Below are 26,864 nucleotides of genomic sequence, written 5' to 3'. Positions count from 1 at the left end.
AGAATTACACACCACCGCTCCGCTGTGCCTACTAGCATAGGGGGGTTGTATTCTACCCATTATCTGTGCCCCCTTCTGATGATCATGTGCTGGTCAGAGCTGAGGGAATATTTCTTCAGTTTCGGGTGCTTGCCCATTGAGCTTCACTCGCATTTTCTTCTGCCTTGGCTCAAATCCTGGCCAGCCACCTGCCTATCTCCTGGCCTTCCCTGGTGGGAAGGCCAGTAGTAGCCGGGGCCCGATGAGTAAGACTTGAGAGGCTGTGAGGCGGGCAGCGACGGGCAGAGAGTCGCTGATTGCCGCCATTACTAGTAAAGAAAAAATATGTCCCCGGATTTCATTTTAAAAATCTGGTCACCTTACCCTATGCATGCTGGAGAACTATAGAAATGCAAATTTTTCTTTATCTAGGACGAACGGTCTTAATGGAAATAACAACAATACAGATGGTTTTGAGATGAATTCAGAGACATGAAAAGAAAACATAAAATGATAGAAAGTAGAAACACCTAGACTGGTATGCATTTGAAGCAAACCATATTTTCTTTCGATATTTGTGCAGTGTTTTTAGTAAAAAAAATAGCTTTCAGAATAAAAAAATAGGCATTCTTATAATATCTCAAAGATTCTGTGCTAGACTTTAAGTCATCTTTAAAGCGGAGGTCCACCCGAAATATATTTTTTTAATCCAATATTTTTTTAAAGCCAGCAGCTACAAATACAGCAGCTGCTGACTTTTAAAAAATGGACACCTACCTGTCCAGCGCGCCCGCGATGTCGGCAGCCGAAGTTGAGCAATCGCTTGTCTCTCAGCTGCCCCCGCCACCTTCGTCGGTGAGGGAATCAGGAAGTGAAGCGTTGCGGCTTCACTGCCCGGTTCCCTACTGCGCATGCGCGAGCGGCACGGCCCGTCCTCACTGGTCCCCGCTCTCCTGGGAACTGTGGCCCGGATTCACAAAGCACTTGCTCCGACGTATCTCAAGATACGCCGATGTAAGTACAAATGTGCGCTGACGTATCTATGCGCCGACCCACATACTAAGATACGCCTAAAAATAGGCTTCCTATGACCGACGTAACTTGCCTACGCCGTCGTATCGTGGGCGCATATTTACGCTGGACGCATGTGGCCCTCCTATTGATTTTCTATTCAAATAAGGGAAATACGGCGATTCACGGACGTACGTGCGCCCGGCGCATGCTATACGCGGTTAGCGTAAGTTGTACGCCCGTCGTGAAGTTATTCCCCATAAAGGAGGTGTAACTCAGCAGCATCCATGCAAAGGGCTGCACCAGGGAACACAAGCCGTCGTATTTTACGTTGTTTACATTGGACGTGAATATGGCTGGGCGTAGGTTACGTTCACGCCGTAGGCAGTGATCCGTCTTATCTTAGGCAGTTATTCCGACGTGATTCTGAGCATGCGCAGAAGGATGCGTCCATGTCCCGGCGCATGCGCAGTTGGCGATTTGTATCTGTCTGTCGCTCGACCCATCATTTGCATGGGGTCACGCCTCATTAGCATGGCTCACGCCCTCTTCCACTTACGCCGACTTACGACTTGGAAACCCAGCGCAGATTTGGCAGCACTGGCTTTGTGAATCCAGTGCTTGCCTCTATGCGCTGCGTCGGCGTAGCGTAAAGAAGATACGCTACGGCGGCATAAATATGCGCCGCTGTATGTGAATCCGGGCCTGTGTGTTTCCCAGGAGACAGCGGGGGATGGGAAGTGGTGTGACTCCCACGAGAGTCTATGCCCGGAAGTGGGTGTAAATACCTGTCTTAGACAGGTATCTGCACCCCCCCCCTTCCCCCCGAAAGGTGCCAAATGTGACACCGGAGGGGGGAGGGTTTCCGAAAAGCAGAAGTTCAATTTTTGGGTGGAACTCAGCTTTAAGTAACATTTTCTGTAAAGCGGTCTGCATCAGGTCGAGATGTAAATGTTGGCCCCATGTACCACCAGTTGCTTCAGGGCCAGGATCTGCTTCTGTAGAGACAGGTTTACTTGCTGGTGTGCCTCTAACAAGGTTTGTGGGCTTTAGTCAGCTGTTGCATCTGTCGGGCAGTTAAGTAGTTCACCTCTTGCAGTAGTTGATTAGTCTGCTATTGGTTAGCGTTTGCCAATGAAAGCTGTTTTACAAGCTCTGCTTTTTCCATCCATAGGTGTCTGTCTCTTTAAGGGGAACATCAAGTTGTAAGGGGGACAAAACTGGTATTGGCAGAAGTAAACCATGCACAAGACAGGGACACCCCAGAACAGACCAAGTAGGTTTGTTCAGAATGGTAAATAAACATAGTTCCATAGAGGAGGGCTTTGTATAGAAAATCCATGCAAAAACAAAACATTTGCTCGTGTGATGATCGTACGAGCGGCCGTCGCATTCTTTTACGTCGTTACTGTTCGGATTTTTTCGGCGTATAGTTAAAGCTACTATTTGGTGGCGTACGCAATGTTAAGTATGGCCGTCGTTCCCGTGTCAAATTTGAAAAAAACATTTTTTGTTTGCGTAAGTTGTCCGTGAATGGGGCTGGACGTAATTTACGTCCACGTCAAAACAATGACGTCCTTGCGACGTCATTTAGCGCAATGCATGGCGGGAAATTTAGGGACGGCGCATGCGCAATTCGTTCGGCGCGGGGACGCGCTTCGTTTAAATAACACGCCCCCTACTCGCCGATTTGAATTACGCACCATTACGCCGCAAGAGATACACTATGCCGCTGTAACTTACGGCGCAAATTCTTTCTGGATTCAAAGCTTTGAAAAGTAAGTTACAGCAGCGTAGCGTATCTCACATACGCTGCGCCCATGCAATTGTACGTGAATCTGCCCCTATATTGTCAAAAGTATTGGGACACCTGCCTTTACACCAGTGGTGCACAACCTTTTGAAGAGCAATGGCCACTTAAGCGACTTGGTAACCGGTCACGGGCCACAATGAGCGGAGCGGGTGAATGGCAGCCCACTCGGCACTATAGAGCCCACTCTACTCTCAGCACACCAAACTCACAGGTAATAGAAGTCTATGGCTCAGTGCAGGTACCCCACAGGTGCACTTCTCTGCACCTGTGGATCAGTTTGAAAGCAGCCCAGTAACCACTGCAGAACAGATATGCCCATATATACACTGTGATTTTAGTAATAAACTTACCTTTAATAACAGTATTCTATTCTATTTTATTCCATCCCAGTGCAGGAGGTTGCGGGCCACATCAGAGGGCTCTGTGGGCCACATGTGGCCCCCGGACCACTGGTTGGGCACCCCTGCTTTACACGCACATAAAATGTAATGGCATCCTAGTCTTAGTCCATAAGGTTCAATATTGAGTTGGCCAACCCTTTGCAGCTATAACAAGCTTCAACTCTTCTGGGAAGACTGTCCACAAGGTTTAGGAGTGTGTCTATGGGAATGTTTGACCATTCTTCCAGAAGCGCATTTGTGAAGTCAGGCACTGATGTTGGATTATAAGGCCTGGCTCGCTGTCTCTGCTCTTATTAATTCCAAAGGTGTTCTATCAGTTTGAGGTCAGGACTCTGTGCAGCAGGGGCATTGCTAGGTCTACAAAAGAGCTGGGGCTAGAGCCCATAGCAGCAAAGTTAAGAAAGTCATACGCTTGGGTGGGAATACACACCAGGGTCCTCAGAGCCCCCCTCAGTACAACAGGGTCCCCAGAGTGCCCCCCTTACATCAGGGTCCTTAGAGAACCTCCCTACTTACATCAGGGTCCCCAGAGCCCCCCTCGTTACATCAGGGTCCCCAGAGAGCCCCCCTTACATCAGGGTCCCCAGAGAGCCCCTTCCTTACATCAGGGTCCCCAGAGAGCCTCCCCCTTACATCAGGGTCCCTAGAAAATGCATTTGCTATAATCACACATCAGGGTGCCCAGAGCCCACCCTTTTTTGAAGCCTATTAGTGCTTATGGCTCTAATCAAATGCTTAAAAAATTCACACACCCCCATTGGACTCCATGCACCTAGCACCCTGATATGTAGATCAGGGGGCCTGACGCATGGATAGGGAGGGTGGCGATCGTGCAGCCTCCATAGACAGGCCGCCACTGCTCCCAATGTTGTAGGAACAGTTTGAAGATGGCCCCTTCCTGTTCCAACATGACTGCACATCAGTGCACAAAGCAAAGTGTCCATAAAGACATGGACAAGCGAGTTTGGGGTGGAGGAACTTGACTGGCCTGCACAGAGTCATGATCTCAACCTGATAGAACACCTTTGGGATGAATTAGAGTGGAGACTGTGAGCCAGGCCTTCTCGTCCAACTTCAGTGCCTGACCTCACAAATGCGCTTCTGGAAGAATGGTCAAACATTGCCATAGCAACACACCTAAACCTTCTTAGAAGAGTTGAAGCTTTTATAGCTGCAAAGGGTGGGCCAACTCAATATTGAACCCTACGGACTAAGACTGGAATTCCATTAAAGTTCATGTGTGTGAGAAGAAGGCATGTGTCCCAATACATTTGACAATATAGTGTATCAAGGCCTGTGCACAGTTAAATCTAATAATGAGGTCTGGCTCCCAGGCAAGAAATGGAGGCTTAATTCCACCCAAAGCTCTACAAAGCTCCAGGACCTAGGACAGGACTTAGTTAGGCCTCGTACACACGACCGAGTTTCTCGGCAAAAACCAGCAAGAAACTATGTGTTTCGCCCGTCGAGTTTCTTGGTCGTGTGTACGAGGCTTAAGATTCTGATGCAGGACTGCCTTAATAGCATCAAGGGCCCCTGGGAAAAGTGATCCAATGAAGGCCCTACCAGTTTGCCTTAATTTACGCACCTACTCTCAAGAATTAAAGTATAAATAGTTGATAGAATTAAACATACTTTTATTAGTACTTTCAATCAAATCAATTTTAAACAATAATAAAACATGCCATAAATCAAAGGCTAATCAACACAAAGGGCACAGTACCAGTACAGAGGGGGGGGGGGGTGGCAGAAAGGACAGTACAGGGAAGGTTAGGAGGGCACATTGCATGTTCTGGGACACTGCCCGGGACAATGCTATCCTGGGACAGCTTAGTAAAAGGCGTGATTATCCCAGAAAGTCTGGGACAGTGTGCAAGTATGATGTAATGCAAGATTATCATGGGCCCCCAGTGCCCAGGGGTGCTCATGCAGAAAGGACAGTACAGGGAAGGTCAGGAGGGCACATTGCATGTTCTGGGACACTGCCCGGGACAATGCCATCCTGCGACAGCTTAGTAAAAAGCGTGACTATCCCAGAAAGTCTGGGACAGTGGGCAAGTATGATGTAATGCAAGATTATCACGGGCCCCCCAGTGCCCAGGGGTGCTCATGCATTAAGACAGCCCTGTTCTGAGGAAACTTTTTTCTCTATATCAGTCATTAACCACTTGACCACTAGGCACGTAAACCCCCTTAATAACCAGACCAATTTTAAGCTTTCGGTGCTCTCACAATTTGAATGACAATTACTCAGTCATACAACACTGTACCCAAATGAAATTTTCGTCCTTTTTTTCACACAAATAGAGCTTTCTTTTGGTGGTATTTAATCACCGTTGGGTTTTTTATTTTTTGCGCTATAAAAGAAAAAAGACTGAAAATCTGTAAAAAAAAAAAAAAATTTCTTTGTTTCTGTTATAAAATTTGGCAAATTTAGTATTTTTTCTTCATTCTTTTGCATAAATGTGAAAGATGAAGTTACGCCGAGTAAATAGATACCCAACATGTCACCCTTCAAAATTGCACACGCTCGTGGAATGGGGCCAAACTTCGCTACTTAAAAATCCCCATAGACCACGTTGCAGGGTATTGCGGAGTATTGTGGGGTATTGCGGAGTATTGTGGGGTATTGCGGAGTATTGCGGGGTATTGCAGGGTATTGCGGAGTATTGCGGGGTATTGTGGGGTATTGTGGGGTATTGCGGAGTATTGCGGGGTATTGCGGGGTATTGCGGAGTATTGCGGGGTATTGCGGGGTATTGCGGGGTATTGCGGAGTATTGCGGGGTATTGCGGAGTATTGCGGGGTATTGCGGGGTATTGCAGAGTATTGCGGGGTATTGTGGGGCATTGCGGAGTATTGCGGGGCATTGCGGAGTATTGCGGGGCATTGCGGAGTATTGCGGGGCATTGCGGAGTATTGTGGGCATTGCAGAGTATTTTGGGGTATTGCAGAGTATTTTGGGGTATTGCACAGTGTGGGGGCATTGCAGAGTGTGGGGGCATTGCAGAGTATTTTGGGGTATTGCACAGTGTGGGGGCATTGCAGAGTGTGGGGGCATTGCAGAGTGTGGGGGCATTGCAGAGTGTGGGGGCATTGCAGAGTATGGCTGGTACTGCAGAGTATTGCACAGGGAGGGATCGATGGCTGGATCTGTGACTGCATGTGTCACAGATCCAGCCCGCAGCAGCAGCAGCTGCTGCTGCTTCCGCTCTCTCCCCTCTCCTCTCTCACACTGTACCGTTCGGTACAGAGAGGAGAGGGAGGAATCGGCGTCATCACATGACGCCGGTTTGTTTACTAGTGATCGCTCCGTCATTGGACGGAGCGATCACGTGGTAAACCGCCGCTATCAGCGGCGATTTACCGTTATCCGTGATCAGCCGGGTCCGGAGGACCCGGCGGTCACGGAGACTCCCGTGTGCGTGCCCCACAGGGCGTGCGGGAGCGCGATTCTAGGAGGACGTACATTGACGCCCTCCTAGAGTTAAGCAACCGCCTTGTAGACGTATTTCGTCTATAGGGCGGTTGCTAACTGGTTAACCCTGGGGTGCATCCAGGGCCGATCCTAGGGTCACATGTGCCTGGGTGCAGAAATATTTCTAGCGCCCCACATGGGCGTGGTCATTTTACTAACTCCTCCCCATTTACCTCCAACGCCCCAGGACTGTCAGTGTGAAAGGGCTCTTGGTACATCTCATTATACATCACATCTGTAGCTGGACAACTGAGGCGCAGGAATGGGCAGGGGCTGTGTATCCTATGCAATCTATCATGCCATAAAACATCTAGAGCTGGGGCAGCCCAGTGCACATGTAAAGGGATGCTGGGGATGCCATCCTCCTGCATACAGCACACAGCACACTGAGCACTGTGACTCACCTTGGTTCTATCTCTGTGCAGCCCAAGATAGAGATAGAGACTCCCAGTGTGAGGAATTCATTCCTGCACATCAGCATTCAGCAGCCACTGAAAACTAGAACCCTCTGGGAGATCAGGAAGAAGATCAGCCCCTCCCCGAGCACTGCCAGACTGGACAGGCTGCCCTATACTCACACATCAGTTCTGGACGGACACACACCTATGCTCAGAACACTAGTTCTGGACGGACACAAACAAGTAGAGAAGGAGGGAGGGGAGAACTCTGGCACTTTGGCGCCCCCAACTCTGCAGGCGCCTGGGTGCAAAGCACCCTGTGCACCCTGGGTGCATCACCATGTGTTTAGTCCTGCATGGACCTTGATGAAGGGCACATACCCTGAAAGCTTGTCCTGAAAAATTGTATGTTTGTGAAAATAAAAAAGTGTCACGGACAGTACTCAATTGTTCATGCGTTGGTGAGAAATGTATCTATGTACACTACCCATAATCCTACCAGCCAGTGCCTCAAAATATATATAATATTCTTCCTCAACCACAAGTAAGCAAAACAAGAAATTCTATGGATGCTGATATGGTTCTGATATTTTTTTTTTGCTATTGTGTATGGAAGGACAACGTGACAAAACCAATAACAGCATGTATTAGACTACGTATTTCTTCACTTCACCCTGTATTACTCTCAACAATAAATCTGCCGCGGCTGAGACATCCTGTGCTTGTGTGCTGGAATATTTGTAACGGAGATAAGGAACAGGCCTTGAACCTAAGACAAGGTATCCCTTACACAGTATGACACAGCTGTGATAATTGAAAAAGTGTTTTCTTGTGTTAAATTATAGAGAAACTTTACATAAAAGTGTGTGTCATTTCTGTAGCTGTCGAGCGTGTTTATATTTGGAAGCACAAATTGGTGCAAGAGAGGTATCCTGGAAGTGCTTTTTTATCATTTATGTCCATAAGAATGGACATAAATCCCCTATGGGGAAAGCCTGCGGTGAAGCATACACATGGCCAGGATTCCCGGCCAAAGCTCTCATGGCAGTTTTCCCGCCAGGAAAACCGGCCGTGTGTAGGGGGGAAAAGCTGCAGAGAAGGTTCTCGGCTTTCCCCTCAGTTTTCCCGCCGGGAAAACCAATCGTCTATGCAAGGCATTAAAGTGTTTTACTGATTTCTCAACTGGAATTGTACCCCTTTCTCTTAGAGGAAATGTGCTTCTTGCTCTCACACTATGCTGCTCAGTCCATGTATAGCTGAGTAACAACTGCACCCCTCAGAATTGGTCCTTAAATAGGATTGAAGAGCTGAGGAAGAGATCAGGTCTGTTAGATTGCGGAAGTGTACTAGCCAGTGTGGTCAAACTTGCTTAGAATGTCAATCAAATCCAATGACACGGTGTCGGGGGGGGGGGGGGTCGAGTCCTGCATTCTGTGTGAATGGACACAGATGCAGGACTCTGGAGCGCGCCCGCACAGGTGTCCACCAAGTAGAGTGAAAAATCGGAAAATCGTGACGCGATGGATGCGACCGTCGGAAGCCTCTCGGAAGACTGTCAATCAAAATAGGAACGCCCAGTCCCGCAGCCCATACCCGGAAGCGGCGGAGAAGATGCATCTCGTAAACGGTAAGTACAGCTCATATTTTAAAACAACTAGCCGATTCCCCTAGACAAAATGAGCATGAAGCTAGGGGGAAAAAGTGTTATGTACGGGTGAACTCCCGCTTTAAGAAGAGGATAAAATCAAAATAACCTCGGGAGGGGTGAATTCCGCTTTAAACAAAGAGATTACATGAAACACAGGTCAAATTTTGTCCTCTATGGGCAGCATTAGCATTTTATTATTTAATTTTACTTACCGGTAACTGGCTGGAGATGCTCTTGTAGCTAATTGATGGTGGCAAGCTGGACCTCATTCTGCCTCCCGAATACCCTATGTAATTGCATTGCGCATAGCCTCGCTACAATACAGGCCTGGCCATCTGGGTTGATATATCTTTTATACCTGGCCTGCTTTTAATTCTCAATAGGGCCTTGGCTCTACTGAGTGATATATACAGCAGTATTCTTCCCTTTAAATAAGAATTAGGAATGGTCAGGATCCACAAACTAGGAAGATAAATCAGTATATTTTAAAGCTGGGCAATCTGTAGCTTGGTAGTGTGCAGACACTGTGCCAAATAAAACATCATTTTCAAGCTTATAAAACAACAGAGTTCAGAGCACACCGGAGACAAATACAGTAAAATATTATTGATCCCACAGCCTGGATGTATCAATCTTCAGCAGCTCTTTTAACATGCAGTAGAGAAGACACAGTGTGATACTTCCATAGAACATCGTTGTTCTCCTAGTAAAGGTAAAAGTCTAATTATTGCACATACTGCTAATGCTGTTAGGGCAGTCATTTCAAAACCAGTGTTCTTTGAGCCACATTCAGCCTTTTTCTTCTGTCCTTGTGTCCCCTTAGCCCAGTGCTTCTCGATTATTTTCTGTCATGCCCCCCCTAGGAAGAAGAAAACATTTCGCGCCCCCTGCGCGACTGTAAATAGTATCATTTGTCTATAAAATTGTTATAAGTACACCTCTGCATAACACTGTATCCACATATCCCCATACACAGTATTGCCCTTCTTCACATATCCCCCCACACACAGTATTGCCCTTCTTCACATATCCCCCCACACACAGTATTGCCCTTCTTCACATATCCCCCCCACACAGTATTGCCCCATCACATATCCCCCCCACACAGTATTGCCCCATCACATATCCCCCCACACAGTATTGCCCTTCTTCACATATCCCCCCACACACAGTATTGCCCTTCTTCACATATCCCCCCACACACAGTATTGCCCTTCTTCACATATCCCCCCCACACAGTATTGCCCTTCTTCACATATCCCCCCCACACAGTATTGCCCCATCACATATCCCCCCACACAGTATTGCCCCATCACATATCCCCCCACACAGTATTGCCCCCTTTACATGACCCCATCACATACCCCCCCCCCACAAAGTATTGCCCCCTTTACATGACCCCCATCACATATCCTGCACACAGTTTCCCCCATCACATAACCCCCCTTTTCCCCCCACAGCACAGCCCCCACTCCTCGTCCTTAACATTTCCATATATTTTTCCTCCCTTCCTCCCTCTCCACTCCTACCTGTAACTTTTCAGCGCGGAGAGCAGGAGGCGGGACATTCGTCAAGTGAAGCCGCAGCAGCACTGGGTGGGGAGACTTTTGGGCGAACTGGTGATTGGCTGCTAGGACCGCCTCCTAGCAGCCAATCACCTGCCGTCCAACATGACAGGCTGCTACCTCTCTGGTCCCGTCCCCCAGTTCAAAAATGTCCCGCCTCCCGCCGTCCGCTCCTCTAACTAGCGGAGGAGGCTGGGGACAGAAGCGGATACTAAATGGCGCGATCGCCACGGTCCGGAACGAGCCCCCCTTTATGGAGCCTCGGGCCCCCCCTGGGGGGCGCGCCCCACTATTTGAGAAGCACTGCCTTAGCCAGTCTGGGGATTTAAAGTGAATGAAACCCCATTGTTTTCTATACCTCATTAAGGTAAAGTCTCCTTACATCACTGGAGTGCTTACCCCCAAAGGAGCTGCCGGATGTATTGAGTCCCCGTCCATGTGACCACGACTCTGCAAATAGCACCACACACTCTGAAACATCTGGCTGGGAGGGGAATATTTATTGCAGCATCACAGTAGCAAAACAGATACAAAGCAACAGCAATGATACAGCAACTCATAGCAAGGAATACATTGCAAATAGGTAAACTGTAGAGAGCAACTTCTCCTAAACCCTATAATGGGCCAATCCTAACTAAGGAGAATTACACCACTGTAACAGTTCTGCCGTTTATAATAGACTCTCTTCCGCTGGTCCGCTCCTTGGGGCCCAAATGTTATGTCGGAGCGTTCAGGATAATGTCCCTTTAAAAACTGATGATGAAACTGGCTCTGGTCACTTTAACCACTTAAGACCTGGACCAAAATGCAGGTAAAGGACCAGACCCCTTTTTGCGATTCAGCACTGCGTCGCTTTAACTGACAATTGCGCGGTTGTGTGACGTGGCTCCCAAACAAAATTGGCGTCTTTTTTTTCTTACAAACAGAGCTTTCTTTTGATGGTATTTGATCACCTCTGCGGTTTTTATTTTTTGCGCTATAAACAAAAATAGAGCGACAATTTTGAAAAAAATGCAATATTTTTTACTTTTTGCTATAATAAATATCCCCCAAAAACATATAAAAATAAATATTTTTTTCTCAGTTTAGGCCGATACGTATTCTTCTACCTATTTTTGGTAAAAAAAATCGCAATAAGCATTTATCGATTGGTTTGCGCAAAATTTATAGTGTTTACAAAAAAGGGGACAGTTTTATTGCATTTTTATTAATTTTTTTTTTTTTACTACTAATGGCAGCGATCAGCGATTTTTTTCGTGACTGCGACATTATGGCGGACACTTCGGACAATTTTGACACATTTTTGGGACCATTGTCATTTTCACAGCAAAAAATGCATTTAAAATGCATTGTTTATTGTGGAAATGACAGTTGCAGTTTGGGAGTTAACCACAAGGGGGCGCTGACGGGGTTATGTGTGACCTCATTTGTGTTTACAACTGTAGGGGGGTGTGGCTGTAGGTCTGACGTCATTGATTGTGCGTCCCTATATTAGGGAACACACAATCGATGACAGCGCCACAGTGAAGAACAGGGAAGCCGTGTTTACACACGGCTCTCCTCGTTCTTCAGCTCTGGGGACCGATCGCGGGACTCCATCGGCGATCGGGTCCGCGAGTCCCGCGGTCCCGGTCACGAAGCTTCGGACCAGTTCGCGGGAGCGCGCCGCGGGCTTTATACAATCACGTACAGGTACGTGATTGTGCCCAGCGATGCCATTCTGCCGACGTATATCGTCATTAGGCGGTCCTTAAGTGGTTAAGCACTGAAAATGTCACTATCTCTGTGATTCTCACAATCAACACTGTCCTTTTGTTTCCCCATAGTCAAGTCAATGGATAATTTGTTCCACATTGACTTCTATTGTAAGCATTACAGCATGTGTCCAGAGGTTGGGGGGGCGCCGGAGAGACTTGGAAATACTCAGGGACCGTTCAGAGCTGCTTGCATGCACTCGGAAAGCCTCAGAAAGGCTTGGAAACACTCGGGACCGAGTGTATATGAGTATTTCCGAGTGCTCCGAACGGCTCCAATTGGCTTTGAGTGTAACAGGTGCCCCCACACACGCCAAATGCGGTACTGCACACCACAGAGGCTTGAATCCTGCTCGTTTTGCGAGACAACACTTGCAAACCGAGTCAGGATATTTTTTAAATAATAGCTCATATTGCGGAACACTTGTTAACCGCGTTACTCACAATTCAAGGTATTACTGTATATAAAAAATGTAGCCTTCTTGGGTTAACCACTCATGTTTAATACACAGTTATTTACTGTGTGTAACTAATTCAGAGTTTTATATCATTTTCCTATGATAATGGGCCGTGTCCATTTACATCAGGCAACGTCTGATCTGTCCCAATTAGGAAAAATAGAAAAGCATGCAAATTTATATTTTTTAATTTCTGTTTCTGGACCTGAATGAACTGGGAAGTTGGTGGAAGTAAACAGACACAAGTTTGCCCATAGAGCTGCATGGAGCAAAGACTGACAGCTGGATCTGATCTGAATGTTTGTGCGAAGAAGCCTAAGATACAATTTGTGTGCTTTAGATTAACTTTAAAAAAATAGTTTGAGGTTTGGATAGCTTGTGTCCCTTTTAAGGAGACTTTCCCTCACTTCCTGCAATAACACTAATCGCCTGGACAGGAAGTAAGGTGAAATCTCCCTATTCAGACAAATGTAGCAATCAGATGCCCATAGGGTTGCCACCTCATCCCTTTAAACCCGAACACATATTAATTACACAGGTTCTGTGGCTGATTAAGGTGGTAATTAAACTCACTTGTTGCCTTTCCTGCACTAAATTAGCCTCAGAACCTGTGTAATTCATATGTGTTCGGGTTTAAAGGGATGAGGTGGCAACCCTAGCATCATGCCCAACAACCCTCCCCAATTTTACAAAAAAAAATAAAAATAATAATAATGCTGCCAGTTTCTGCATTGGAGACAATCCTTCACTTTTTCTTCCATTTGACACTCATAAAAACAAGACAGGAAATTATGGGAAATCTCCAAATCAACACAGACAGCAGTGAACATCTGGCAAAGGTTCTCTATTTTGTGGCTCTATCTATAACTAAATATGAACAATTTGGTAAAAAGCTGGGATCTTTAAATGTTACCAGTCAATGAATCTGTGTTTGCAGTTACCTTGCAATAGTCTCAGTAGCTGAATGTTATATGTGTAACTGAGATAGGTGTGGATAGAGAATGTGTGTGTATTCAGTAGATAGAGTAGGTGTGTTCTGTAGATAGGGAGGATGTTTTCTGTAAATAAAGGAGGTGTATTCAGCAGATACAGAAGGTGTATTTCATAGATCGACTATGTGTATTGTGTAGATCTAAGAGGTGTATTATGAAGATAGAGAAGGTGAATTGTGCAGATAGAGAATGTGTAATGTGTAGATAAAGTGTATTATGAAGATAGAGAAGGGGAATGTGTAAACAGAGAATGTGTAATGTGTAGATAAAGTGTATTATGAAGATAGAGAAGGGGAATGTGTAAACAGAGAAGGTGTATTGTGTAGTAAGAGAAAGTGTCTTCTGTAGATAGAGAAGGTGTATTGTGTAGATAGAGAAGGTGTATTGTGTAGGAAGAGAAGGTGTATTATGTAGGTAGAGAAGGTGTATTGTGTAGATAGAGAAAGTGGGCCAGATTCACGTAGATCAGCAGATCTATAGATCCGCTCGATCTACGTGATTTAAGATCCGCTCCTGCAAGTTTGAGAGGAAAGTGGCTAATTCACAAACCACTTACCTCCAAACTTGCGGCGGCGGATCCTAAATCCCCCGGGGGAAATCAAATTCCGCGGCTAGGGGGAGTGTACTATTTAAATCAGGCGCAATGCGCATGCGCCGTCCGCGAAATTTCCCGGCGTGCATTGCTCCCACTGACGTCGCTAGGACGTCAGTGGTTTCGACGCTTACGTAAACGACGTCCGTCCGTATTCGAGAACGACTTACGCAAACGACGTTAAAAAATTCAAATTCGACACGGGAACGCCGGCTATACTTAACATTGGCTGCGCCTGATAAAAGAAGGGGTAAGTATACGACGGGTACGTCGCTACGGAAACGTCGTAAGAAGACTGCGTCGGGTCCGCGTACGTTCGTGAATTTGCGTATCTTGCTGATTTACATATTATTTATCGTAAATCAGCGGGAACGCCCCTGGCGCCATTTTTAAATTGAAAAATAGATCCGACGGTGTAACACAGTGTAACACTGTCGGATCTAGCCCTATCTATGCGTAACTGATTCTATGAATCAGGCGCATAGATAGGACCAGTGTAAGTCAGAGATACGATGGTGTATCTGTAGATACACCGTCGTATCTCTTTGTGAATCTGGCCCAGAAGGTGTATTGTGTAGATAGAGAAGGTGTATTGTGTAGTAAGAGAAGGTGTATTGTGTAGATAGAGAAGGTGTATTGTGTAGATGGAGAAGGTGTATTGTGTAGGTAGAGAAGGTGTATTGTATAGATAGAGAAGGTGTATTGTGTAGATACTAGAGAAGGTGTATTGTGTAGATACTAGAGAAGGTGTATTGTGTAGATAGAAATGGTGCATTGTGTAGTAAGAGAAGGTGTATTGTGTAGGAAGAAAAGGTGTATTGTGTAGTAAGAGAGGGTGTATTGTGTAGATAGCAAAGGTGTATTGTGGAGGTAGAGAAAGTGTCTTCTGTAGATAGAGAAGGTGTATTGTGTAGTAAGAGAAGGTGTATTGTGTAGATAGAGAAGGTGTATTGTGTAGTAAGAGAAGGTGTATTGTGTAGATAGAGAAGGTGTATTGTGTAGATAGAGAAGGTGTATTGTGTAGTAAGTGAAGGTGTATTGTGTAGTAAGAGAAGGTGTATTGTGTAGGTAGAGAAAGTGTCTTCTGTAGATAGAGAAGGTGTATTGTGTAGGAAGAAAGGGTGTATTGTGTAGTAAGAGAAGGTGTATTGTGTAGATAGCGAAGGTGTATTGTGGAGGTAGAGAAAGTGTCTTCTGTAGATAGAGAAGGTGTATTGTGTAGGTAGAGAAAGTGTCTTCTGTAGATAGAGAAGGTGTATTGTGTCGTAAGAGAAGGTGTATTGTGTAGATAGACCAGGTGTATTGTGTAGTAAGAGAATGTGTATTGTGTAGTAAGAGAAGGTGTATTGTGTAGATAGAGAAGGTGTATTGTGTAGTAAGAGAAGGTGTATTGTGTAGATAGAGAAGGTGTATTGTGTAGATAGAGAAGGTGTATTGTGTAGATAGAGAAGGTGTATTGTGTAGTAAGAGAAGGTGTATTGTGTAGTAAGAGAAGGTGTATTGTGTAGGTAGAGAAAGTGTCTTATGTAGATAGAGAAGGTGTAACGTGTAGATAGAGAAGGTGTATTATGTATTTAGATGTGCCCTTGTGTGTTATTGTGTTCTGACAGAGGGATGGCCCCTCCAGAACACTCCGGTCAGCGCTCTCAGCCATCGGCTGACTTTTTTCGGCCATGACCCTTGATCGGAAAGTTGTCCGGTTTCTATTGAACCGGCTGATGCTGCCCGACATTCGGCCCTTGTGCACTAGGCTTTAATGTGGATTTCAGTTTGAACTGAACATCCTCAGGTGGGGAATAGAGGAATGCTAGTGTTTTTATTTTTTTCTGTTTTAGGGGACACCTCTGCTAAGAGATATATGGAGATTGCCAATGGTGACACCTAGCTTCTGAAAAGGGTAGTGATCTAATGCCCTCATAACTTTCTGATTCATACAGGCCCAGATTCACAACCGAGATACGACGATGTATCTCCAGATACGCCGTCGTATCTCTGCGTTGCGCCGTCGTATCTATGCGTCTGATTCTTAGAATCAGTTACGCATAGATATCCATTAGATCCGACAGGCGTAAGTCTCTTACGCCGTTGGATCTTAACTGCATTTTTTTTTTTGACCGCTAGGTGGCGCTGCCGTCGAATTCCGCTTCGAGTATGAAAATTAGCTAGATACGCGAATTCCCGAATGTACGCGCGGGCAACGCTGTAAAGTTATGACGTTTACGTTAGGCTTTTCCTGGCGTAAAGTGGCCCCTGCTATATGAGGCACAGCCAATGTTAAGTATGGCCGTCGTTCCCGCGTCAAAATTTGAAAAAGCTACGTCGTTTGCGTAAGTCGTCCGTGAATGGGGCTGGACGTCATTTACGTTCACGTCGAAACCAATGACGTCCTTGCGGCGTACTTTGGAGCAATGCACACTGGGAAATTCCACGGACGGCGCATGCGCCGTCCCGCAAAAACGTCAATCGCGTCGGGTCACAGTAGTTTAACATAAAACACACCCCCCTGATCCAAATTTGAATTAGGCGGGCTTACGCAGGCCGATTTACGGTACGCCGCCGCAACTTACGGAGCAAGTGCTTTGAGAATACAGCACTTGTAAGTTGCGAAGGCGTAACGTAAATCAGATACGTTACGCCCGCACAATTTTACGCGGCTCTACGTGAATCCGGGCCATAGTATTGGAAACAAGTACATCAATCACACGTCTGCTTTTACTTAGAACACGACTACCAAGCAGCCAGAACTGTCAGCTAGCGGAAGTCCCCTATATTCCTGAAAAGGTTTCTATCTCGATCTCAGGGACCCCGACACATTGTGCGCTTTCCACCTTGGCTCATTCCAATGTACTCCGCTTTTCCGTTATTTCAAAGGAGTCTTTAATGTGACAGCTGGCTGCTGGATATCGCGTATCGCGTTTATCTCACGCATCATCATCTCTGATAATCTATTCTCATATTTATCAATTCGTGTCATTTTTAAAAGGTCAGCTTTCAGCATGTTTACTGGTTCTTTCACCTTGTCCAGTCTGGTAAAGGATCATTCGAAACACTTCTATTTTACATAAGCAATCAGAAATGTGAACTGTTATTGTGAAAATAGATACTGAATGTGTTTTATCCTTCCTATGAGCACAGCGCCCCCTATTGACTTCTTCTTAATACTGTCAGTGAGAGGATTATAATTCCATGAGATTTTAGTATACATGGATATTTGTACTTATTGGGGCAGATCCTCGTACAGCGGCGCATTTATGCGCCGGGCGTAGCGTATCTAAGATACACTACGCCGCCGTAACTTACTTTTTTTTTTAATCCACAAAGAATCCGCGCCGTAAGTTACGGCAGCGTAGTGTATCTTTGGTGGCGCGGAATTCAAATGGCTGTGATGGGGGCGTGTTTTATGTAAATACGTCGTGACCTGACGTAAACAGCGCTTTTTTTTAACTGCGCATGCGCCGTCCGTGGGCGCCGTCCGTGGGGGCAGATCCTCAAAAAGCGGCACATTTATGCGCCGGGCGTAGCGTATCTAAGATACACTACGCCGCCGTAACTTACTTTTTTTTTTTAATCCACAAAGAATCTGCGCCGTAAGTTACGGCGGCGTAGTGTATCTTTGGCGGCGTAATGGCGCGGAATTCAAATGGCTGTGATGGGGGCGTGTTTTATGTAAATACGTCGTGACCCGACGTAAACAGCGCTTTTATTTAACTGCGCATGCGCCGTCCGTGGGGGTATCCCAGTGCGTATGCTCGAAATTAACCCGGAACAAGCCAATGCTTCAGACGGTGACGTCATTCTACGCAAATCCCTATTCGCGAATGACTTACGCAAACGACGTAAAAATTTCTAATTTCTACGCAGGAAGGACGGCCATACTTAACATTGAGTAAGCCTGATAACAGTGGGCCAGATTCACAGAAGAAGTAAGCCGGAGTATCTACTGATACTCCGGCGTACTTTCAAATTTGCCGCATCGTATCTTTAGTTTGAATCCTCAAACCAAGATACGACGGCTTTTGGCTTCGATCCGACAGGCGTACGGCTTCGTACGCCTTCGGATCGTAGGTGTAATACTTTGGCGCCCGCTGGGTGGAGTTCGCGTCGTTTTCCGCGTCGGGTATGCTAATTAGCGGCGATTCACGAAGGTACGCGCGGCCATCGCATTCTCTTACGTCGTCGCTAGTCGGCTTTTCCCGGCGTATAGTTAAAGCTGCTATTTCTTGGCTTATATTTAGACTTGCCATGTTAAAGTATGGCTGTCGTTCCCGCGTCGAATTTTTTTTTTTTTTGTGTGTGTGTAAGTCGTCCGTGAATAGGAAAGGACGTAACGCACGTCGCCGTTCAAAAAATCACGTCGGTGCAACGTCATTTCGCGCAAAGCACGGCAGGAAATTTCAAAACGGAGCATGCGCAGTACGTTCGGCGCGGGAACGCGCCTAATTTAAATGATCCACGCCCCATTTGAATTAGGCGGGGTTGCGCCAGAGGGATTTACGCTACGCCGCCGCAAGTTTACAGGCAAGTGCTTTGTGAATCAAGCACTTGCCCGTAAAACTTGCGGCGGTGTAACGTAAATGCAATACGTTACGCCGCCGGAATTGTACCTGAATCTGGCCCAGTAGCTTTAACTATACGCCGGAAAAAGCCGAACGCAAACGACGTAAAAAAATGCGCCGGCCGGACGTACGTTCGTGGATCGCCGTAACTAGCTAATTTGCATACTCGCCGCGGAATTAGACGGAAACGCCACCTAGCGGCCGCCGAAAAATTGCAGCTTAGATCCGACAGGGTACTAAAACGTACGCCTGTCGGATCTAGCGGAGATGCTGTCGTATCTTGTTTTGAAGATACAAAACAAAGATACGGCGCGCAAAATTTTAAATTACGCGGCGTATCAAGAGATACGTCGGCGTAATACTTTTGTGGATCTGCCCCATTATGTATTTGTTTATTTGTATTGCCAGTAAGAAGTTAATCCAAATATAGAAGTAGCTCTAAAGCAATAATTACAATACTGTGGTTATGGCAGCAATCAATGCTCACACAACAGAAAATTGCTTTGCATTCACAAATTTGAATATTTATTTGCAAAATGTACATTTCTCAGTGTTCTAATGTTATGATTTAAAGTGGTATTAAATCCTCAGCATTTTTTAGTTCAACACATTGAGCACAATAAACTAAACATTCCCGCTAAGCTATTTGTTAACATTATTGCCTGGTTTCTCAGTGATTGCTGTCTTCACAGGAAAGAGTTAACTGTGGACAGTGTAGTCTGGAGTCAGCCTGTTAGCTTGGATAAGGAATGGGGAGGTGGAGGAGGAGGGAGGAGCAAGGGAGTGCCTGCCATCCTAGGCTACAGGCTGTGTGCTTCTATTGATGCACATAGTGTAGGCAGACACAACTCTGCAAAAAGAGAAACGAGCCACACTGAAACAGGAATCTTGGGCCAGTAGTCATGGCAGCAGCTTAAACTGGAACATAAGTATGGATAAAAGATGAAAAAGCTGCATAAGCCATAAGTAATTAAATCAACGGAGGGTTTGATTTCACCTTAAAGCGGTTGTAAACCCAAAAATGTATTTAAAAAATAAAATAAAAACCTGCAAGACAAAGCCATATTGAGCTAGTATGACTAGCATTCTAGCTCATTATGCATTACTTACCTTAGATCGAAGCCCCCGAAGCCGTCCTTGTCTACCCCTCCGGCCGCAGACATCTCTCCAGAAGGTTACTTCCAGGTATCGCTGCTCCGGCAGTGTGCATGCGCCGTAGACAACGGTGCATTCTTTGTGGCAAATATCTCCTAAACCGTGTAGGGTTAGGAGATATTGCAAACACCTACAGGTAAGCCTTAATCTAGGCTTACCTGTAGGTAAAACATGTCAGAGACGGTTTACAACCACTTTAAAGTTAGACATTATGTTAAAACCTTTTGTAGCTTTATCTAGAAGTTTTTTGGTTGCAACTATTGTGTTGATATGTGTTTCACAAAAATTCCTTGTTGGTTCTTTTCTTAGTGACGTCCTGTTCAGACCCAGGTGATGTAACTCACAGTCGCAGGATCCTCTCTAATGCCAAATTCCCGGTGGGCAGTACAGTGCGCTATGTGTGTGACAAAGGCTACATCCTGACAGGTAGTCCAACTCTAACCTGCTACAACCGCCAGGCTGGCGTACCCAAGTGGAGTGACCGCTCTCCTAAGTGTGTTCGTAAGTCAGAAAGCAGCTAATGCTACGCCTGTCCTTGTCATTACCTTTGTTTTTGCGAATGAACAGAAATTGCTTTTTATAATTGCCCAAGATTTTGTTACAAGTGCGTACTATTGTAGTATCCAGGCCAGAACAATAAGTGGGCAGCAGGGACAGCTGCCCTGGGCACAATGGTTTACTGTAGGCCTTCATTCTCTTACAAGGCTGACAGGAGTAGTGACAGCAGCAGTGATTTTGACAAATAAATGATTGCTGGGCGTCAAATCCCATAAGCTTGCATATCATGATGGGGTGGGGGGGGCAGTTTGGCATCTTTGCCCTGGGCGCTGGATGACTTTGTGCCAGAACTGTGTAGTATACATGCATAAATAACCACTACTGTGTAATCTTTCCTCATTTATTTAGTTTTTACACAAATTAAAACCAAAATATACCTTTGGAGGAAGCATGCAGTATGTCTAAATCGCAGGGGTCCCAATATATTGTACAGTTCACCAGTCAAAAGCCTGTAGTAAAAAAAGTGTTCTGTGATTTGTTTCTGTCTTGGGTCTCTCACTGGATTTATGTTTAAAGGATAAAAGACAAACGAAAGCGAAAAAATGTCCTCCCCGCTTCCCACGCTGTGTTTGAACCACTGCGCCGGCATATACCGAGCGCAGTACACTCGGGTATAGTCGGGCAGGCTCGGCTCCTCTCACGTAAAGGACGTACAGGACGCACAGGACGTGACCGGGAGAGGAGCTGAGCCTGCCCGACTATACCCGAGTGTACTGTACTCGGTATATGCCGGCGCAGTGGTTCAAACACAGCACGGGAAGCGGGTATCGGTGTATATCGCGCACCCACGATTTTGCCCTGATTTTCAGGGCAAAAAAGTGCGCGGTATACGTTCATCACAACACAGGGATCAGTAGATCGTTCATTATAGGATATTCCAGATTTCACTGTTTAACCCGGTATGTTTTATACTGCAGTACTTGTAAGATGTGTATTATACTGTATTTATTGCATTAGAAAAAAAAATCTTATTATTGATAATTTTTCTGGCTTTTCTACATTTAGCTGAAAAATATGAGCCATGTGTAAACCCAGGAGTACCAGACAATGGTCACCAGGAACCAGAGAAAAGAGTGTACCAACCAGGAGATGCTGTAAGATTTGCGTGCAGAACGGGGTACATGCTGATGGGAGAGCACAGTCTAAAGTGTATTCCGGGGCACCCCTCACAGTGGAGCAACTCTCCACCAATCTGCAAAGGTAAAAGTGAATACGAAGAAATGTACTGTGGACAGTCAGCTGGTTACAATGAAATGTCATTTTACTGTCAACATTTACGCCAACAGGTTATGAGTAAGCTACCTCCCAAAGAGTACTATTGAAAATCCACTCACACAACTACATATTAATAGAAGCACTATAGCGAAGAAGCTAAAGGCAGATTTAATATAGGTAATTCAAGGCATAGGTCTAAATATAAGCGCTGACCAATACCTAAATGCTGAATGACTAATGTCCAAATACCTTGAGCCCCAGTTATTCAACCTTAAAATTGGTATTATGTTCTGCAAACTTCTGAACACGCAGTATGCTTTATAATCTTCCTAGCACACTGCAATGTAGCAATTGCAGACAGATATAATAGAATTACAAATCAATTTACAGTGCCTTGAAAAAGTTTTCATACCCCTTGAAATTTTCCATATTTGTCATGTTATGTTACAACCAAAAACGTAAATGAATTTTATTGGGATTTTATGTGATAGACCAACACAAAGTGGCACATAATTGTAAAGTGGAAGGAAAATAACAAATGGTTTTCAAAATGTTTTACAAATAAATATCTGAAAAGTGTGACGTGCATTTGTATTGAGCCCCCTTTACTCTGATATCCCTAGCTAAAATCTAATGGAGCCAGTTGCCTTCAGCAGTCACCTAATTAGTAAATAGAGTCTATCTGCGTGTAATTTGATCTCAGTATAAATACAGCTGTTCTGTGAAGCCCTCAGAGGTTTGTTAGAGAACCTTGGTAAACAAACTGCATCATAAAGGCCAAGGAACACACCAGACAGGTCAGGGATACAGTTGTGGAGAAGTTTAAAGCAGGGTTAGGTTATAAAAAAAATCCCAAGCTTTGAGCATCTCACTAAGCACTATTCAATCCATCATCCGAAAATGGAAACTGTATGGCACAGCTGCAAACCTACCAAGACACGGCCATCCACCTAAACTGACAGACCGGGCAAGGAGAGCATTAATCAGAGAAGTAGCCCATGGTAACTCTGGGGGAGCTGCAAAGATCCACAGCTCAGGTGGGTGAATCTGTCCACAGGACAACTATTAGTCATGCACTCCACAAATCTGACCTTTATGGAAGAGTGGCAAGAAGAAAGTCAAAATAATTCCCTTTTGCAGTTTGTGAGAAGCCATGTGGGGGACACAGCAAACATGTGCAAGAAGATGCTCTGGTCAGATGAGACCAGAATATAACTTTTTGGCCTAAAAGCAAAATGCTATGTGTGACAGAAAATGAACACTTCACATCACCCTAAACACACCATCCCTACCGTGAAGCATGGTGGTGGTAGCATCGTGTTGTGGGGATGCTTTTCTTCAGCAGGGACAGGGAAGCTGGATGGAGCCAAATACAGGGCAATCTTAGCAGAAAACCTGTTAGAGTCTGAAAAAGACTTGAGACTGGGGTGGGGGTTCACCTTCCAGCAAGACAATGACCCTAAACATACAGCCAGAGCTACAATGGAATGGTTTAGATCAAAGCATATTCATGTGTTAGAAAGGCCCAGTCAAAGTCTAGACCTAAATCCAATTGAGAATCTGTGGCAAGACTTGAAAATTGCTGTTTACAGACGCTCTCCATCTGACAGAGCTTGAGCTATTTTGCAAAGAGTGGGCAAAATTGTCACTCTCTAGAAGTTTAAAATTTGTAGAGACATCTCCAAAAAGACTGGCAGCTGTAATTGCATCGAAAGGTGGTTCTACAAAGTATTGACTCAGGAGGGCTAAACACAAATGCACACCACATGTTTCACATATATAGCTGTAAACATTTTGGAAAATCACTTATTTTCCTTCCACTTTACAATTATGTGCCACTTTGTGTTGGTCTGTCAAATAAACTCCCAATAAAATACATTTACATTTGTAACATGACAAAATTTGGAAAATTTCAAGGGGTATGTATACTTTTTCAAGGCACTGAATTTCTCAATCGTTAAGGACATAGGATTCAGATACATGTGGATTATACGGTTATACCGGATGCTTAGAGACAAAAAAGTTATCAGTCTTGTATAATCGCTCCCATTCACAGAATTGTTGTTTTTTGCTAGTGATCTAGGACAGTGGTCCCCAAACTACGGCCTTGGGGCCGGATGTGGCCATTTGCTTGCCTTTATCTGGCCCTTTAAGCACTATTCCAACTGACACCAATGATGGGGCACCATTACCCCTACTGACATCATCAACGGAGCACTATTTCTCCTATTAAAACCAGTGATTGGGCACTAATGCCAGCACTCTTCCTACACCCAGTACTACTGGACCCCTTGCCACAGTCTGGCCCCCCTACAGCCTGAAGGACAGTCAATTTGTCTCTTTGCTTAAAAAGTCTAGAGACCCCTGATCTAAGAGGATGGGCATCTTTCTCCACTGCGACAAGCTTAACCATTTTACTAGCCATTTCATTGTTTTTTCCCCAGCATTATGTTCTTGTTTCTGTCAAGACATCTACATGCTGCTTAAGCTCATCTCTGTATGCAGTTATTGAGATTGAGACAGAGCTTCCAGGTCTAGAACTGTGGCACATCCTCAGGTGTAACCCAGTTTCTGAAGATTTATTTAGGAGCAGGCTGTGTAGGCTAAGCATTGGGCGCTACTATATTTATTATGCCGCGTACACACGATCGGAAATTCCGACAAGAAAAGTCCGATGTGAGCTTTTGGTCGGAAATTCCAACCGTGTGTATGCTCCATCTGTCTTTTGCTGTCGGAATTTCCACCAACAAAATATTGAGAGCAGGTTCTCTATTTTTCCGACGGAAAACGTTCCAATCGGAAAATCCGCTCGTCTGTATGCAATTCCGACGTGCAGAAAAACATGCATGCTCAGAATCAAGCAGAAGAGCCGAACTGCCTATTGAACTTCCTTGATCTCGGCTCATCGTACGTCTTGTACGTCACCACGTTCTTAGCGGTCGGAATTTCCGACACGATTTGTGTGACCGGGTGTATGCAACACACGTTTGAGCCAAAATTCCGTCAGAAAAAAATCCAAGATTTTCTTGTCGGAATTTAGACTAGTATCGGTACATCCCTAGTTCAGGGTGATGCGCAGTGTTAGTTTTTTGCCACACATAGCGTTTTAGACCATTACATTTTGGTCTTATCTGAGCAGAGCACCTTATTCCACCTGTTTGCTGTGTCCCCCACATGGCTTCTTGCAAACTGCAAACGGAACTTCTTATTGCTTTCTTTCAACAATGTCTTTCTTCTTACCACTCTTCTATAAAGGCCAGATTTGTGGAGTGCACAACTAATAGTTGTCCTGTGGACAGATTCTCCCACCTGAGCTGTGGATCTCTGCAGCTCCTCCAGAGTTACCATGGGCCTCTTAGCTGCTTCTCTGATGAATGCTCTCCTTTCCCGGCCTGTCAGTTTAGGTGGATGGCCATGTCTTGGTAGGTTTGCAGTTATGCCATACTCTTTCCATGTTCAGATGATGGATTGAACAGTGCTTTGTGAGATGCTCAAAGCTTGGGATATTTTTTTTTATAACATAACCCTGCTTTAAACTTCTCCACAACTTTATCCCTGACCTGTCCAGTGTGTTCCTTGGCCTTCATGATGTTGTTTGTTCACTAAGGTTCTCTAACAAACCTTTGATAGCTTCACAGAACAGCAGTATTTATACTGAGATTTAATTACACACAGGTGGATTCTAATTACTAAATAGGTGACTTCTGAATGCAATTGGTTCCACTAGATTTTAGTTAGGAGTAGCAGAGTAAAAAGGAGCTGAAAACAAATGCACACCACACTTTTCACATATTTATTTGTTAAAAAATTTAAAACCATTTATAATTTTCCTTCCACTTTTCCTTCCACTTTGTGTTGGTCTAACTATTTCAAGGAGTATAAATACATTTTAAAGGTATTGTATTATACCCATTGGTCAAGTTTTTAAACAGTTATTTAGATAGCTGCGGCTGAAGCTTTTGAGAGCAAAATAGGTGGAGAGCACACTTTAGGCTTCAGTCTAAACTAAATTGTGATGGGCCATCTTAATAATGGTAAATATTTTTTAATAATAAATGATAAATTGACACAAAAAAAAAATAGATTGATAATGATGGTCCATATAATAGGAAGCTTCCCACATAAACTGGTGTTGCTAAATGAATCACCAAGGAGTCTTGGAGAATAACATTTTCTTAAAATCTTCAGCACACTCGGCTAGGTGGGAAAGATCAAACACACTGTACAGAAGAAAACTTAATGGCCGCTGGGTGGTATCACATGTAAATATCAATTGATTAAACACCACCCATGGCCTATGTGTGATATGAAGCATGGGTGGTTTCCAAATTGTTACAAAAAGCTTGATGAAATCCAGCCAGATTGTGCAAAAACCTCAAGGAGCCAGTCCACATGTACACCAGTGAGTCCAAAGAAATGTAAAATGAATGAACAGGATAAGTCTTCTCTATTGAACAAATTACAAATATCACTTGCATCCGAAAAGCCATCCCACTCCAAACTCCAAAGTGTGTCAAAAGGGGTTCCATCAGTACCACCTGTGGCCACCAAGTAGGCAAAGAACTGGGCAATGGGCAATTGAGTAGAGAGGTAAGGGTGCAGGATGCCACTGAATTCCAAAATAGAAAGTCCGGTGGACCTCTCCAGCCATTGTGGACTGAAAGTGACGTCACCGGAAATGATGTTCCACCACTGGGTCCAGCATAAGTTATGTATCATGGATATGCAGTAATGTTTGTCTGTCAGCTTACCTCTCCTCCATGTATTCACCTTTAGCGGCCAGCCACTCTCACCTGGCTGTTTAAGTAATCTCTCCTCCAAGCATGGCTCCACGCCAGCCCCTATCAGAGAACTCTATATTAACCTGTGCACTGCAAGCCAGCCCTGCTGATCAACATTGTATGTTTAGCTTTTGTGTGCGACTTGCTGTATCTTCTACGTCTGATTCCAGTTACTGATCTTGGCTTGTTCTCGACTATCCCTGCCTGCTTGTGACCCTGACCTTTGGCGTGTTCTATGTTAATCATTGTTAATCGATGTCTGCTAGTCGCCCCGACCTTTGGCTTATCCCCTTACTATCCTCCTGTAGCCTACTGTGAGACTCTGGGGGCTGCGACCTGGAGCCAGTTGCAGCCCAGTCCATCCTCACCACTAGAGGCTCTGGTGAACACCTGCTGGCTCTTAGACTCTGTGCCCTGGGGAATCTTATGCTCTAGCTCCCTGTGGGAATCCGTGTTGGTTCTCCAGTAGACATGCCTTCCTTAACCACCCAGAGATCCATCCGCAGCAGT

At 45.2% G+C, this 26,864-nt stretch overlaps 1 protein-coding gene across 1 annotated transcript in view; it reads left to right on the top strand.

The window, feature by feature from the left end:
* The window catches only part of SEZ6 (seizure related 6 homolog), an 878,191-nt gene that overhangs the window by 816,954 nt on the left and 34,373 nt on the right, over positions 1–26,864 (top strand). The window contains exons 13-14 of the mRNA XM_040338538.1: positions 20,110–20,301; positions 21,364–21,558. Coding sequence (XP_040194472.1) covers positions 20,110–20,301; positions 21,364–21,558 — 387 coding nt within the window. The remainder of the gene's footprint in view (positions 1–20,109; positions 20,302–21,363; positions 21,559–26,864) is intronic.

The sequence above is a fragment of the Rana temporaria genome, chromosome 2 (genome assembly GCF_905171775.1).
Source record: "Rana temporaria chromosome 2, aRanTem1.1, whole genome shotgun sequence".
In the NCBI taxonomy this organism is placed as follows: domain Eukaryota; kingdom Metazoa; phylum Chordata; class Amphibia; order Anura; family Ranidae; genus Rana; species Rana temporaria.
This window is presented reverse-complemented; position numbering and strand designations above follow the sequence as displayed.